The sequence below is a fragment of the Myotis davidii genome, unplaced genomic scaffold (genome assembly GCF_000327345.1).
Source record: "Myotis davidii unplaced genomic scaffold, ASM32734v1 scaffold162, whole genome shotgun sequence".
Lineage (NCBI taxonomy): Eukaryota > Metazoa > Chordata > Mammalia > Chiroptera > Vespertilionidae > Myotis > Myotis davidii.
In genome coordinates, this window is record NW_006300036.1 from 5,439,419 (window position 1) to 5,457,153 (window position 17,735).

Here is a 17,735-nt window from a genome sequence, read left to right on the forward strand (position 1 = left end):
GCCTGGTTTTATATTCCTTGAAGTAATGAGATTAGTAAGCTTAATATCTATATATATAAAAGCCTAAGCAACCATGGACCATTGGACGTTTGACCAGTAGCTATGACACGCACTGACCACCAAGGGGCAGACGCTCAACGCACAGGCATGGAAACATGGAACAGACTGATGAATCTCAGAGGGAACGGGGGGGGCTAAGGATTAACCAAAGATCTTATATGCATACTAGAGGCCTGGTGCACAGATTTGTGCATTGGTGGGGTCCCTTGGCCTGGCCTGTGGGGATCGGGCTGAAACTGGCTCTCCAACATCCCTGAGGAATCCCGGATTGCGAGAGTGCACAGGCCAGGCTGAGGGACTCTACTGGTGTGGGAATCCATGCACTGGGCCTCTAGTATGTCTATAAATACTTATTTCCTCAAATGGTCATTACATTCATCTTAACCTCTTACTGGTACCATCATTATTAATGAGTTGAATAAAATTTCTGACCCAGGTTTACTTCATATTTGCCTGAGAATCATAATTTTTCCTTTCTGTAAATTATGCTTTAGTAGACTAAAATAGTTGGTTTAAGAAACAGAGATGTACTATAATGTTAAATAAATTCTGTGCTGGGAAAAGGCCTGGAATGTTACTCTAAAATAATTAATCTTCTTGCTGAAATAATGAATTAGATTGTTGTTCATCATGACCAGTTTCAATAATAATAATAAGCTAAGGATTGCAATTTTAATTTGATTGCAATTATATTTATTTTGTCACATATAAAGCTGTTTCTGTGTTTCCTATGGACAGGGACAAAGAAATAGAAAGTCAGAGAAGTTCAAGAATTGGCATCTTTAAAGTAAAGGAGGGTCCAGTGAATGTAGGCTAGAAAAGGTAGTTCAGTGGAGGGATCAATATGATGGTAATAAACACTCCCACAAGTAAAAGAGAATAGCAAGGTTGATTCTGAAATGCTCTTCTTGGAAAGAAAAATTGAAAGAAAGGATACTGACTCATCCAGGCTGGATTAGGGCAGACATGCCATGACTCCAATTTAAAACCCGGATTCTGTAGAAAAATATATCTTGGGAACATTTCTGGCAGAAAAAAAAGGCAGTGGTAACAGAAAGACTGCTCACAAAATCAAATTTCTGAAAGTTTTGGAATAGAATATGTTTAATACAGACTTGCTGACTATTTTTCTAATTAAAGGAAATCAGGTTCACTTATGCCTACTCTGTCTTAAATCATTCTTCCTTCAACTGGAAGACTAATACTTTAAATAAAAGATTGAATAGTATTTTACTTGTAAATCTTTCTTCGACCCCCATACCTTGAGTTAGGTCCCTTGTACGAACTCTCATACCATCCTGGGTCCTATGAAGTCACTTATGTAGTAGTGTTTTGGCTTGTTTTGTTTTCCTTGTCAGATTATAAACTCCTTGAAGGCAGTTTTATGTTGTATTAACATTCATATTCCCCACAACTAGTGCTAAAAATAAGATTTTTGTTGTTGTTGTTGAATGACTGACTTATTCTTTTGAAAAGAAAAAGGACAACATGCTTGGTGGCTACTTTCAGCCATTGGGTACCGGTTTATAACCACTGATTCAGGGCATCTCCATGGAAAGCAAGAACACTATCTAGAGTCCTGTTGAAAGAACTCTAGGGAGGCATGGAACAGACTGACATACCTCAATGTGGGGGTGGGGGATAAATGAAAGAACTTATATACTTATATGCATAGCCCATGGACATGAGCAATAGAGGAGTGAAGACCTGGGAGGGGTCAGTAAGGGATGGGAGGAGTGGGGGTGTGTGAAGGAGGCAGAAATTGGAGATATAATACTATCAATAATAAAATATACATTAATAAAAAAATTTAAGAAAGAACTCTAGGAGCTTGGAGAGGATCCCACTGGCCAGATAGGAAACAATATGAACTTCAATAATAATAAGAATTGCAATGAATAAAAACATGTCAAATATGTTTGAATTCATAAGTTCATAATGCTACAACAACAAAAACACTGTGTATGTTTAGAGGAGGAAAGGGAGCCAACTGATTATTCTGAAAACTGGTGAACAAAAATAAAGAATCAAGCATTTATTCTACCTTTCCTATATATATGATACCAGTACTAACCAACTAGTAGATAAAGGAATGCGTTACAGCCAATAAAGAAAAAATGGTTTCCCATCTTACGTTTAACTCCTTTATCCAATAAAGAAAAAAGACATTCCTAGAAGTGGGATTACTGGGTCAAATGGGAGTTCTATTTTTAATTTTTTGAGGAAACTCCATACTGTTTTCCAGAGTGGCTGCACCAGTCTGTATTCACACCAGCAGTGCATGAGGGTTCCTTTTTCTCCAAGTCCTTGTCAGCACTTGTCTTTTGTTGATTTGTTGATGATTGCCATTCTGACAGGTGTGAGATGGTACCGCATTGTCGTTTTGATTTGCATCTCTCAGATGATTAGTGACTTTGAGCATGTTTTAATATGTCTCCCAGCCTTCTGTATGTCCTCTTTCCAAAGGGGTCTATTTAGGTCCTTTGCCCATTTTTTTATTGGATTGTTTATATTCCTTTTGTTAAGTTGTATGAGTTTCCTATAAATTTTGGAGATTAAACCCTTATTAACTTTGGCAAATACGTTCTCCCATGCAGTGGGCTCTCTTGTTGTTTTGTTGATGGTTTCTTTTGCGGTGCAGAATATTTGATGTAGTCCCATTTGTTTATTTTCTCCTTAGTTTCCATTGTCCTAGGAACTATATCAGTGAAGGTATTGCTACAACATATGTCTGATATTTTGCTGCCTATGGATTCTTCTAAGATTTTATGGTTTCCCATCTTACGTTTAACTCCTTTATCCATTTTCTAGGAATATATTCCAATAAACCAGAAACACTCAGCAGATGAGTGGACAAAAAAACTGTGGTACATGTACACAATGGAATCCTATGCTGCTGTAAAAAAGAAGGAACTTTTACCATTTTCAACAGCATGGATGGACCTGGAGAGCATTATGCTAAGCGAAATAAGTCAGTCATAGAAAGATAAATTATCACATGATCTCACTCATTTGTGGAATATAATGAACAACATAAACTGACTAACTAAAGTGGATCCAGAGACATAAAAGCATCAAACAGACCATCCAACCTCAGAAGAAAGGCGGGGGGTGGGAGGGGACAGGGGAGGAGTTGGTGGTGGTGAGAGAGCAACCAAAGGACTTGTTATACACACATATAAGCATAACTTATGGACTCAGACAGTAGGGGGATGAGGGCATGTGTTGGGGTGGGGTGGGAACAACTGGGGGGAAAGGAGACATACAATACTTTAAATAATAAAGAATTAAAGAAAGAAAGACATGATAGAGCAAAAATATTTCCATTTTGCAATCCTCTAAATCAGTGGTTCTTAACCTTCCTAATGCCGCGACCCTTTAATATAGTTCCTCATGTTGTGGTGACCCCCAACCATAAAATTATTTTCGTTGCTACTTCATAACTGTAATTTTGCTTCTGTTATGAATCATAATGTAAATATCTGATATGCAGGATGTATTTTCATTGTTCACCACCCACAGGTTGAGAACCGCTGCTCTAAATGATCTAATGGATCTAGACAGTTTAGTAACCAACTATTAATAACATCATACACAAAAAACCACACAGATAATTAGACATTATGTGCTTCCTAATGAAAGAACACATACCACCTATAGGCTTGCCCCAAACAAACAAACAAAACTGAATATGGCCAGGACTCTGTATGTGACTATCAATTCCAGGAAATACAGAAAATCAAGAAACATGTGTAACTACACCATAAGACTATAAATCAGCAAAATCCAGGGTGTGGGAACCACACAGGTTAAATGACTGAGGGTCTTCAACAACTAAATTATAAGGGGGGGGAAAGGGAACAGAAAAAGATGGTATAGATTAAAAGACATAGCAATAACACAAGACTAAACTTTCATTTTAAAAGATACATACTTGAGTGATAAACCATCAAAGAAAAACGAGTGACTGCTTACTTTTGGGAGGAGAGATAGGCTTGTGGTTGGGTTGGGTTCCATAAAAGCCTCTTGCAGTTCTACTCCTGACCTGTGTGGTGGTTACAAGAGTGTTTGTCCTGTAATTGTTTGTGATATACTTTATGTAAAAGTTCAGAAAACATGTAGAATGTTGTCAAAACCTATTCCACACCATCATTAAAATTTGAGAATATTTTTAATATCTCTGCCTTTAGTTTGCTAGAATCATCATGTCATATATGTATAAAGAAAAAAGGTGAATATTTTTGTATGGATCCTTAGCTGGAAATGTTCATATCGAGTTGGCTAATTTATATTCACTTTTTATTGTACATAGATTTCTAATTTTTCAGTTCTATATCACTTAAGCTTTCTTCATTTGCATAAATTTATTAAATGTTCCTCTTTTTTTGCTGTTTTAAATTCTGATTTTGTATGAGAAAAAAGTTCAGAAAACATCAGCATAGTTATTAAAAGGAGAAAAAATAATCTCTAAAACTTGGCCAGAAAACATCTTACTATTTGAAAAATTCATACCCAGGTTACTAACAAGCTGAGATCTTATCTTTTAAATAAGTTGTAAATATAAAAATCAGAGTTAACTGGGTCAACTGAACTTTAATGATAACATGTCTATAAAAGATTTTTAACTCTCAAATTTACTGTTCAAAATGTAAATCAAAGGACAGGACATTGCCATTCTTGCCAAGTAGAGACCTTCCAGATTGAAAGATAAAATGTATATCATTCAGAGTCTATAATTTGATTAAAAAATTATGTTGGCATGAAACTATACAAGAATGAAATTAAAAACAAAAATTTCATAAGGATACTCTAATTCATTTTAATGTAAAATAACTGGAAAACATTGCAAAGTCAAAGTGGTTTCTCTTTCAACGTGCTTCACTGTCTTAATTAAACCATCACATCATAACTGAAAGTATAACACCTAAGTGAGGAAAAGAAAGAGCAGCCTGATTTCTGGTGCCTTTTTAAAAATTCGAGATATAATTGATATGTAACATTATATTACTTTCAGGTGTAAAACATATTGATCCGATATATGTATATATAGTGAAATAATCACCACAGCAATTCTAGATAACATACTCACCACAAATGTTATCATTTTTTTCTTATTGTGAGAACTTTTAAGATCTACTCTCTTGGAAACTTTCAAATACATACTACAATGCTATTCACTATGTCATAGTGCTGTACATTACCTCTCCATGACTTATTTTATTTTTTCACCTTCTGTCACCATATACTTGGCCCCCTTTATCCTTTACTACCCATAACTGGAGGTTTGTACTTTTTGACCACCTTTACCTATTTTTGTCCCCCTCCCACCACCTCTGGCAACCACCAATCTGTTCTCTGTATTTATAAATTTTGTTTTGGTTTGGTTTTTTGATTCCACATATAAAAGAGAGCATACAGTATTTCTCTTTCTCTCTGACCTATTTCACTTAGCATAGTACCCTGAAGGTGGATCCATGTCACAATGGTGTGATTTCCCTCTTTTTCAAGACTGAATAACATTTTAATGATTCAATAATACTTTCCTTTTTTTCCATTGAGTTGTATGCCACTGCTTTATCAACTTAAGTTTATGTAATATTCTAAATCCTTTGTTGCCATTTCAACAATCTTTACAGGATCTTCACCTCAAGGAGTAGATTCCATCTCAAGAAACCACTTTATTTGCTTGTTCATAAGAAGCAACTCCACACCCATTAAAGGTTTATTATGAAATTCCTAGCAATTAATTTTTTAACATAGCAGGTCAGTCGCATCTTCAGATCCACTTCTAATTCTAGTTATGGTGTTATTTCTACCACATCTGCAGTTACTTCCTCCAATGGCCTAACCCCTTGAAGTCACCTAACAGGGTGGAAATCAATTCCTTCTGAATTCCTGTTACTGTTGATATTTGACCCCTTCCCATGAATGATGAATGTTCTTAATGACATCTAGAATGGTGAATGCTTTCAAGAAGGTTTTCAATTTACTTTGCCCAGATCCTTCAGAGAGATCACTATTTATAGCAGCTACAACATTACAAAATGTATTTCTTATATAATAAACCTTGAGAGTAGAAATTAGTCCTTGATCCATGGGCTGCAGAATGGGTGCTGTGTTAGCAGTTGTGAAACATTAATCTTTTGGAAATCAAGTCAGAGCCCTTGGGTAGGCAGGTTAATTGTCAACGAGCATTAATAATTTTGGGGAAAAAAAGTTTTTCTGAGCAGTGGGTCTCAACAGTGGGCTTAAAATGTTCATTAAGCCATGCTGTAAACAGCTGTGCTGTCATTTGGGCGTTGTTGCTCATTTATAGAGCACACGCAGGTGGCTGTAGCATAATCCTTAAGGGCCCTAGGATTTTTAGAATGGTAAATGAGCACTGGCTTTAATGTAAAGTCAGTAGCTACATTAGCCCCTGACAAGACAGTCAGCCTGTCCTTTCAGCTTTGAAGCCAAGCACTGACTTCTCCTTCTTCCAATGCGAGGGTGTTTCATCTACATTGAAAATCTATTGTTTAATGTAGCCACCTTCATATTTATCTCAACTAGATCTTCCGGATAAAGTGCTGTGGCTTCTATATCAATACTGTTCCTTCACCTTGCACTTTTATGTTATAGAGATGGCTTCTTTTCTTAATCTCATAATCACCCTCCGCTAACTTCAAACTTTTCTTCTGCAACTTCCTCTCCTTCAGAGAATTGAAAAGAGTTAGGCCTTGTTCTGGATTGGGCTTTTGGCTTACGGGAATGTTGTGGCTAGTTTGGTCTTCTACCCAGGCCACGAAAGCTTTCTCCACCTCAGCAAGAAGGCTGTTTCACTTTCTTATCATTCATGTGTTCACTGGAATAGCAATTTTAATTCCCTTCAAGGACTTTCTTTTGCATTCACAGCTTGGATAACTGTATGGTGCAAGAGGCTAGCTTTTTTTTTTTTTTTTTTTTTTTTTTATCTTTCTCACCTTTCAATATGCCTTCCTCATTACTTAATCATTTCTATCTTTTGACATAAAATGAGAGTTGTGTAACCTTTCCTTTCACTTGAACACTTAGAGGCCATTGTAGGGTTATTCATTTGCCTATTTCAATATTACTGTGTCTCAAGGAATAGAGAGGCCTGAGGAGAGGGACAGAGACTGGGGAATGGCTGGTCAGTGCAGCAGTTAGAACACTCAACATTTATAATTTAAGTTCACCTTCTTACATGGCTGTATTTCATGGTGCACCAAAACAGTTACAATAGTGATATCAAAGATCACAGATCACAAATCAAAGAAACAAATATTACAATGAAGAAGTTGAAATATTGTACAAATTATCAAAATGTGACACAGAGACGCAAAGTGAGCAAATGCCGGTAGAAAAATGGTACCAATAGATTTGCTCTGTGCAGAGTTGCCACAAAACTTCAATTTGTAAAAAATACTATGTCTGTGAAGCTCAGTAAGGCAAGGCACATAAAATGAGGTATGTCTGTATGGTATCAAATAAAGGTCCAATTTAACTTTTTTGTATGTGGCTGTCTAGTTTTGCCAACATCTTTTATTGAAGAGATTATCTTTCCCCACATTTTATATCCTTGGCTCCTTTGTCATAGATTAATGAACATATATAGTTAAGTTTATGTGTTGATCTATGTGTTTGTTTTTATGCCGATTCCATACTGTTTGATTACTATATCTTTGGGATATAGTTTCAAACCAGGAAGCATGATGTCTCTAGCTCAGGATTGCTCTGGTTATTTGGAGTCATTTTTGGTTCCACACAAATTTTAGAATTGTTATATTTCTGTGAAAAATGCCATTGGAAGTTTGATAGTGATTGTCTTAAATCCGTAGATTGCTTTGTGTAATATGGGCATTTTAACAATATTAATTCTTCTAAACTATAAGAATAGAAAAATCTTTTTATTTATAGTGCCTTTAATTTCTTCTATCAATGTCATAGATTTTAGTGTACAGGTTTTTCACCTCCTGGAATTACATTCTTTTTGATGCAATTATAAACAGAACTAGAGGCCTGGTGCATGAATTTGTGCATTGGTGAGGGTCCCTCTGAGTGGCCTTCAGGGATTAGGCCAAAACCCGCAGTCCAACACCGCCTGCAGCCCCTACTTGCCACTCCCGCTCATCCTGGCCACACTGTGCCTGCCGCCAGCTCACGCCCAATCAGTCCCGATCAGGAGAGGCTCATGTTGCCGCAGCAGTGCTCACCAGCCATGAGCCCTGTGTCTGGCACCCTCCCAAGGGGAGTGGCCTGCAGGTTTGGGCTGAAACCAACTCTCTGACATTCCCTGAGGGGTCTCGAATTGTGAGAGGGTTCAGGCCAGGCTGAGGGACCCCACCGGTGCACGATCAGCCAGGGAAGGACCCTGGGAGGGCTCCAGGGCATGTCTGGCCCCTCCTTCTCAGTCCCAATTGGCTGGACCCCAGCAGCAATCTAACCTATGGTCAGAGCACCTGCCCCCTGGTGGTCAGTGCATGTAATAGCGACTGGTCAACCAGTTGATTGTCTGCCCCATGGTGGTCAGTGCATGTCATAGCGAGCAGTTGAGTAGCCTTAGCATATCATTAGCATATTACTCTTTGATTGGTTGTTCAGTTGTTCGGCCGCTCGGTTTATTTGCATATTACCCTTTTATTATATAGGATTGTTTTCTTAATTTTTCATTCTGATAGTTTGCTCAACTAATCTTTGTATACTGATCTTTGTATACTGATTTTATATCCTGCATCTGATGCCTTCCTAACGGAAATAATCTAATCATCAATTTTTATCAAGAAGTAGGAACCTAAGGAAGCTTGAAAAATAATAAGTAAAAATGCATCTATTTTTGGACCCCTCACATCTGTTTACTGCACAGGGAAGAATGACTCAGCATTCTCTTCAGTAAAAACAATGCTGTATTCTTCTCTAATTACTAAAGGCTGGAGACTAATTCACACGCATTTTTTAAAGCAAACACTGGGAACCAAAGGCACTAGCAGATTCCATTAGTTTCCTGGGACATTACAAAAGTAAAATATTGTATTGTGATTCTGGCAGTAATCAGGAGTTTGGAAGCTAGAATGTCCCAATAAAGTAAGTGTACAATGCTCTCTGACATATATCTAGCACATTAGTGCTTAGCAACAGGAGAGAAGTCTCTGAAGTCTGTTTTCTATTGAGATTTATAGTCCTTTTGGTAAAAGGAAATGGTTCAAATGGATAAACAATCCACAGAACAATCTAATGGATAAAGTAATAATAGCGTATCAGTAAAATGAAATCAACCTGAGTGCAGTGACCTGGACGAATCTCAAAGGCATTATGCTAAATAAAAGAACTCAGATTATAAAGGATTACACATTATGTAATTTTATTTATAAAAAAATTTAGGAAAATGCATATTAATCTATACTAACAAAAAGTAGATCAGTGGTAGGCTGAAAAGGGGAGGGTCAGGAAAAACAGAAGGAAGAAGTTACGAAAGGTGAACAAGAACACTATTGAGTTTGACAGATACATTCACTATCTTGGTCTTGGTGATGGTTTATACCAGGGGTCCTCAAACTACGGCCCGCGGGCCCCATGCGGCCCGCCGAAAACATTTATCCGGCCCTCTGGGTGTTTTTGCCACTGCTGCCTGTTGCTTAGCAGCCGACTAGTTTTTTTTAAAACTATAGTCCGGCCCTCCAACAGTCGGAGGGACAGTGAACTGGCCCCCTGTTTAAAAAGTTTGAGGACCCTTGGTTTTACATACATGGAAATTTATAAAAAAACTGCATAACTTAAATATATTCATCTTATTATTTTATAATATAACTACCTCAGTATGTCAATTATACCTTAATAAAGCTGTGAATAAAGGTAATTAGTATCAGGTATTTTAGATAATCATTTGTTTTTGGTAGGCAACAGTTTGTAACAATTTAAATTCATTGAATTTTCCCCCAGATTAAATGAGTAAACTTCAGATTTTGGATTATTTATCTTGAGAAATTTAAACATTTCTAATATTTTATAAGACAGCTTTAAAATGCTTGGTTGTTATATCTAAGAATGGCATTTAGACCATTTAACTCCTGAAAATTTTCAAATTTTCATTGATTTTTATATCCATTTTGCTTCACATATACAAGAACTCAATATGGTATGGCTTAAATTTATCTTCTTTGTAGTTTTTTAAGTGTAAAAAAGTATAGATAAATAGATCCTTTAGAGAAATAGTCATATTAAGAAAAGATAAAACTAACAAATCATTTAAGATAGGACAACATATAAATTATGAATTGCTAGAGGGAAAAGTTATGTAAAGCCTCATCTAGTGCTGGGCATACAGCACATTCAATAAATATTTGATGGCCTGAATTGATGACCAAGTTAAAAACAAATTGAACAATTTTATTTTCAATTACCCAGTTTCAAAAGTTACCCTTTTAGAAACCAAGCTAAAAAATACCAAAACAACAACAATAAAAAATCGTAAGTCAACCAGCATGGCTTCTATATATAGTACTGAAATTTCACATATGTAAACAAGAAAGAATGTACCAGAGGGAGAAAGGACCTTATAAGAGGAGAATTCAGTATGAGACATAGATCCAAAATAATAATCATAAAAGTCTGTTCTTTAGCATTTGTGGAAATACATACCATTTCAGGAAAGCAATAAAAAAGATTAAAATTACCTTTCCTGAGTGAGAATAACCCATCCAAAAGTTAATGCCAAAATATTGTGAAGAGTAAAAGTAATAAATTCACTTTCTCAGTAAACTATAGAAACTAAATTTTAGCAGAAGGCAACACACAACTGCAAATTAAGGAACTGTTATATCTTCTGAGAAAACCAAAAATAGAAAATGAGTTTCTAGAAAAATAAATGCAAAATAAAGAATTCATCTAGGTATACGGCTCTCTTTCATTCTCTTTTGCTGTTTTAGATCTAAATAGCCATCATAAACAGATTTTTCCATTATGATATTGTTGAAAATCTTTGCAAATGATTACTGCTATTCATATATTTTCCCCTTTTGTAATTCTATATATTTGAGCAAAAATATAGTACAGCTGAGTTCCATTTATATATTGCATCCGAAAAACTCAGCAGAGAAAAATCCACAACGGCAAAAAACAATAAAATTCCTTATAATACAAGCATACACTCCTTGTGCTAAATAAGACTTTGTTTAAATAGTATTCACAGTATGTTTGAAGTCACTCTTAAAAAAACCTACAAGTCAATTGCAAAGTCCACTGTTATCTTACTGAAATTTTCACAATATTACATTAAATTTATAATTTTTAAGTAAACTATTTTGACCATTATTTGATACTACTTATTTAACTCCCATATAATGCCTTTATCATTGTCTAACAGTTTATGTATATACCTTATTTTCCCCAACTAGACTACAAATTTCCTCAGGTTGTGTCTAATATATTGTTGTATATAACTTACTTAGGTATAGCTTTGCACACAATAGGAACTCAAGAAATAAGTGTTTATTGACTGGCTTAATCAGGTGTTTTCTTTCATAGCCACTTCTTGAATAGTAACTAAAAATACCAAGTTCCTTGGCCAAACTCAAGTGGTAAAAGTTAACAAAAATAATAGGTTTAAGTGAACGGAATCCATTAACTCATGTAGTTGGCCACAGGCTGGTTTATTCTCTTAAGTCAATTAAGGTGCTAAGATGGACATTTGGAAGCATGCTTTTGCTTGATGTGAGCAGACTCTTTAAATGAACTTTGGTCTTTTGTCTCTGATGAAGACCACGCTGGTGGAAAAGGACCCATTGCTTGACTACTTCTGACATCTCTGTGATTACTGGTTTCAGCTCATTTTTGTAGTAAACAACTGGCCCCATTTATGAAGAACATCATCCAAAACTCAACTATTTGATAATCTCTGTAGCAAAGGGAGGTTAACAGCTGAATCAACACACATTCTAAGTATCCTGAAACTGCATTCAAAGGTGGTTTGCTGTTAGCATTGGGAGAAAGCATGGGGTTAGTGCTCAAAACTGATACTACTATGCTTAAAGGAATAGAAAATATTCCTGTATGGCATTTTCCATATATTCTTACTAAGAAGAACCAGTATGGAAAAATTTTAAAGCACCTGTTGCTCTATCTTGATATTAAAATATTTCTAATATTTTAATTCTGTGAAGTGTTAAATGCATAGATATATTTATAGCAATTTCATAATTTGCCTACAATAAGTAAAATACTAAAAAGCAAGAAAAAAAAACAGTATGAAGTGGTTTGAAGTGACATTTGTTCAGACACTTTTTAATGATAACAGTTTTTTTCAATGCCAATGTCAGGTAATATAGAATTTACAACAAAAACTTGAGTGCTATACTTTCACCAACTTTTATGGAGACCTGAACTTTCAAACCAAAAGGCACTAGCAGGAAATATTATCCAGTATTGTCCTGACTTGTTGGTAGTGTACATGGCCACTTATATGGTATGATTAATTTGAGGAGTATCATAGTTTCTAATCACCCACATTTTTTCCCTGCTAACTAAATAACAGCCAAAATTCTACAAATTCAAGACTTATTGCATTAGTTCCAGGTTTTATGTTTAGTGTTGAAATGTAAATATCTCTGAAAGGGGATTACATTGCAATTAACTGTTAACTGTTTATTGCTTGGATTGAAATATATTCATCAGGTTTTCCTCTAAAACAGGCTTAGAAGGGTAAATTATGGAAAGAAAGAGATGTATCATTTGAGGTAGACAAAAACTCATGCCCAAGAAGGAAAGAATATAGAATGGAGAGACCAAAAAAATTCTTTTGGCCATTTCATAATTTTTTTTCTGAGCATTACACTGGTTTTAGACTTTTAAAAATGACTTGATATTTAATATTTTATTTTATGAAACTTAATTAATCTTGATATCTTTGAAAAAGACAGATAGTAAAGGCTTTGAGATAGTCTGAATTGAATATTGATTTAAAAAAAATATATAAGCTCCTTGAAGTCAGGACCTAATCTAATTCGCCTTAGCGTTTTTACTGATTAACGTATAATAGGTATCTCAAAAAACCTGTAACAAATAATTAGCATGAAATTATCAAATGAGGAGACTAAATGGCAGGAATACTCCTATAGTTAGGTTCCCAGGATCAGCCAACCATTCACATTTACATGGCTGCCAATCATATTGTGTGGACAGAATGTCAGCGATTAGTGCCGTTATTAAAGATCTAAACTATGTACAGGTGGTGGGCCCTGTAAGCGCATAGGTTTATTCACCAGCTGGATTCTGAACAATGACTGTCGACTCCCACAGCCCCCATTGTGTCAGGTGTAAGTATTATTACTAAAGCAGATTACTAAGGCCTCCCACACATACACCACTGATTTGGCAAATGTGCTCTTTTCCTTTATAATTAAAAAAAAGAGAATATAAAACAGTTTGCATTCATGTTGGCCCCTTCCAATCTGGAAGTAACAGCAGTTCATCTTCACAAAGATAAATACATATTTTAGTTAAGAGTTTGTTTTCCCTTCCTTTAGAGCAGTGGTTCTCAACCTTCTGGCCCTTTAAATACAGTTCCTCATGTTGTGACCCAACCTTAGAATTATTTTCGTTGCTACTTCATAACTGTAATGTTGCTACTGTTATGAATTGTAATGTAAATATCAAAAATATAAGTCTTTGTTTTACTATGGTTGCAAATATCAAAAAATTTCTATATGTGACACGGCACCAGAGTTAAGTTAGGGTTTTTCAAAATGCTGACACGCCGAGCTCAAAAGGTTCGCCATCACTGGCCTAGATGAAACAGATCATTATCTAGGGAAATAACATTTACCCCCGTAGAAAGCTTAAACAGGCTAATTTCCACAGAAGCTCTGAAGAAATTTATCAGGGAACTACCCCATAAAAAGCTCCAATTTGAGATGGTTTCCCAGGGGAATTCCACTAAAGCCCCACAGATAAGATAGTCCAAATGTGTCACAAGTTATGCCAGAGCATTAAAACTGAAGGCTTCCTAATTATTTTGATGAAACAAATGCAACATTGATACCTAAATCTGATAATTAAGTACAAAAATAAAAGTAGAGATCAATATCACTTATAAATATTGATGTAGAATAAAAATATTAGTAGAATTAGCATTAGATTAGAAAAAATAATAGACCATGATCAATTAAAATTTTTTTAATGAAATAGAAAATAGTCATTATATAGAAACAATCAGTATATAGAATTTATGAAGAAATATTCATTATATAAAAATAATTAATAGAAAATCCTTTACCATAATATACTATATAAATAGATCTAAAAGAAAAAATATAATTACCTCCCTAGATGTTGAAAACATAACAAATATTTGACAAAATATATATATATATATGACAAACTATAACAACCATCTTATTAAAACCACTAAGAAATAGGAATTGAATATTTTTAACATGATAAAATATATGCATATTTTAATTTTAATTCCAGCATTTACTTCATGATGAAACATAGTATTTCCATTAAGATCAGGAGCAAGGCAAGAATGCACACTACTTCTAATTCTTCTACACCATACCATGGTACTACAATGCCATTCAACATGAGAATTAAACGAGAGGTGTGAGAACTGAGAAAGAAGAACTAAAATGATCTCTATTTGAAAAATTACATGAGAGCATGTCTACAAAATTTTTAAAAAATCAGTGATAAAGCTAACTCAAAGATACGAAACCATTAAGATAGCAGGATGTAAAAGTAATGTTCAGAAATCAATAATCTTCATATACTATACAGAAACCTGTTAGAGAATAGAATGATAGAGAAAATCCCATTTACAACTGCAACAACAAAGATGAAATAGGAACAAGTTTAATAAGGAATGTACAGAAACCTATATGAGGAAAACTTTAAAACATTCCTGAAAAAAACAAAAATAGACTTAAATGAAAGGCATACATTGTTCTTGGAGAGGATGATTCAATATATCACTGCTCCCTAAATTAATTTATAAATAGAAGTCAAACCTAATAAATATAATAAGAATATTTTTTAGTGAAGCCAGATAGACTTATGGTAAAGTTTATATTGAAAAACAAGTATGCAATTTTAGGAAGTAAAACATTTAGTCTTGTGTCCTCTCCCTCTCTCCCCCTTTACCTTTGCTCCTGTTACACATGAGTCAAAAACACAAGTCCGATCACTTCCTTCCCTTGCTTAAAAATCTTTCATCATTGCCTACAGGATAAAGTCTAAATTCAGCACAACATAGGAGACCTTTTATCTGAGAAAATTCATGTACTGTACAAGTAGAAACTTTCCCGGCTTGCTATAATATTAAACATATTAATTTTAAATTCTTGGACCTGCAATTCTCTTAAAAGCCTAATGTTGGATAAAAAGTGTTGCCTAATATATGATTGCCGACATATTTTATTCTTATGATCAAGAAGAAGTTACAATCTTTGGACTAGGCCCTGTTTCTCAAAACAACCTTGCATCAGCTCTTGGGAAAGCATAGGTTATGTCTTCAGCCCCATGAAAAAATGCAATACAGGTGAGGAGGACAAATGGTCACAGACTTGCTGAGTCAGGGCTCAGGACCCTGCATGACAAGTGCAGAAGGCAAAGCCAATGCAACGGTGCTGTGAATGGTGACTGCAATCATAGGCTCAAAGGCAACAGAGAAAAGGAAACATCCCAGGAAGACTGAGTATTAAGTAAAAACATGGCCCATGTATCCTTTAACCTGACTTTATAAAAAAAAAAAAAAAAGGAAATGATTCAAAACCACTCTAAGAGCAAGGAGGTGACACCGTCCTTCCTAGCGCGCATACCATCTACAACTGAAGTTACAACAGAACAACCCATGTTCATCATAACAGCCTTCAAAGGTAATAAAAGGTAAACTAGGTTCTGTATCCTCAGTACGAGAAGACAGGTAGATACGATTCATCCAGGAAGATTTGCATAAGAGATGATTTTTGAAATGCAGGCTCATAAAATATATGAACTTATGTTAGTCTCTTAGTTACTGTTTTAATGACCCACTAGTAACTGTTTTAATTACTCATAACAACTTCCTTCTTCCCAGAATGATGACATCCATATAGTGTTGTGTTTTACCTCCTGGCATCTCCTTATTAATAAAAGTAGGTACACAATGTAGTTTTTTTAGAGTTTTGAACTATCAATATACAACGTGTTTTAAATTTGACAATAAATAAGAAGAGACATTTGTTGAAGAAACCAGCCAACCCTGAAAGACAGCTGTGGAGTAACTAGATCTTACGGTTTACACGGATAGTGAGAAAGCATCCACACAGAGTGAAAAGGCATCCACACAGAGTTCCTAGAAGCAATGCCCATGGCTGTGACACTGGGGGAACGTTATTGCTCTGAGTTATGTATTCTGAAGCCAAAAATTCATTTTCTCAGTTTCACTGCTCAGTCCATGACTCGGAATTGGATGTATGTGTATGTGTGTGTTTCTACTAGCATGTGTATACAGGGTGTCCCCAAAAATGTATACACCCATTTTGAATAATTACACAGGCAGTGTTTATTAAATTAAATTTCATTTTCAAAATTGAGCTCTCAGCTATCAAAGTATGTATACATTTTGGGGGACACCCTGTATGAATATATATTTTGACATATTTCTGAACTAGAGTGAACTTCAGGAGCTTTAGCTCCTGAGGTATGTATCTCTTTGACTCATTAAGTGATTTTTAAAAACTCAAATGTTTCACCTCAGAAGTTTATGTTCTATGTTGTAGGCTTGGGGGGGCGGGGGGGGGGGGCCATTGTTCATCAAGCATTAAGCCAAAGTCAAAATTTCAAAAAATACACAGCAAATTTGATGTATGTACCACAGACATCAAATTGTACTTATTGTACTTATTCTAAGGAATGGGATACAAATTATACCTGCATAGAGCAAAACTGGAAGCATTTTGCATTAAAAATTCAGTGCAGTTTACTAGTATGTCCTGAAACTTGATTAGAAGCCCCAAGTATGTGTTATTAATAGTTGTGCAGAACAAATAAACCAGCTGTGATAGAATCAGGACTATAATATGGCTAATAATACCTTTTTATTTTTTATTTTTAGGGGGTAACTGTCACATATCTCCTGACACAAAAGAAAACATTTAATCCAGACTATTTGCAAAGATGTAAACTTTAAAGAGAACCTTTCAAAAGCCTATTATGTAAAAACATGTTTTATCAAATGTAATTTCTACTATTTTTTCCCAAATATATCATCTTCCCACCAACATTTTACCTCTGGTCCTGGAAGGCCAGATGGTCCTTGGGGTCCTGGGTCACCTGCTTTGCCCTAAAATGGGGTAAGGAGGAAATACAAGTATAAACATTAATTTAATGAATACAATTTAAAGGGAAAAAGACACATGGTAAGCAGACAGCACTCAATATATTATGCCACACAAAGTTGTAATGACATTTCAGCACACAACACTAATATACTGTCAAACAAAGTTGTAACCACTATTCAGAAAGACTTCATTTGTAATTATGACTGTAGAGAATGTATTTAAATAACATGTGTTTGCATGTGATATACATTTATTCTTTAGCGTTAGGCATACAAACAATGTAGTGATTTAAGGGCTCAAATAAAGAAAAAAAGTGTGTGTGTGTACATGTTACCCAGAGATAAGACAATAAATTTGGAAACA

The 17,735-nt window shown here is 35.1% G+C and overlaps 1 protein-coding gene across 1 annotated transcript in view; it reads right to left on the bottom strand.

Moving 5' to 3' along the window:
* COL24A1 (collagen type XXIV alpha 1) overlaps positions 1–17,735 on the bottom strand; it is a 311,443-nt gene that overhangs the window by 178,952 nt on the left and 114,756 nt on the right. Inside the window, exon 20 of the mRNA XM_015572114.1 lies at positions 17,321–17,374. Coding sequence (XP_015427600.1) covers positions 17,321–17,374 — 54 coding nt within the window. The remainder of the gene's footprint in view (positions 1–17,320; positions 17,375–17,735) is intronic.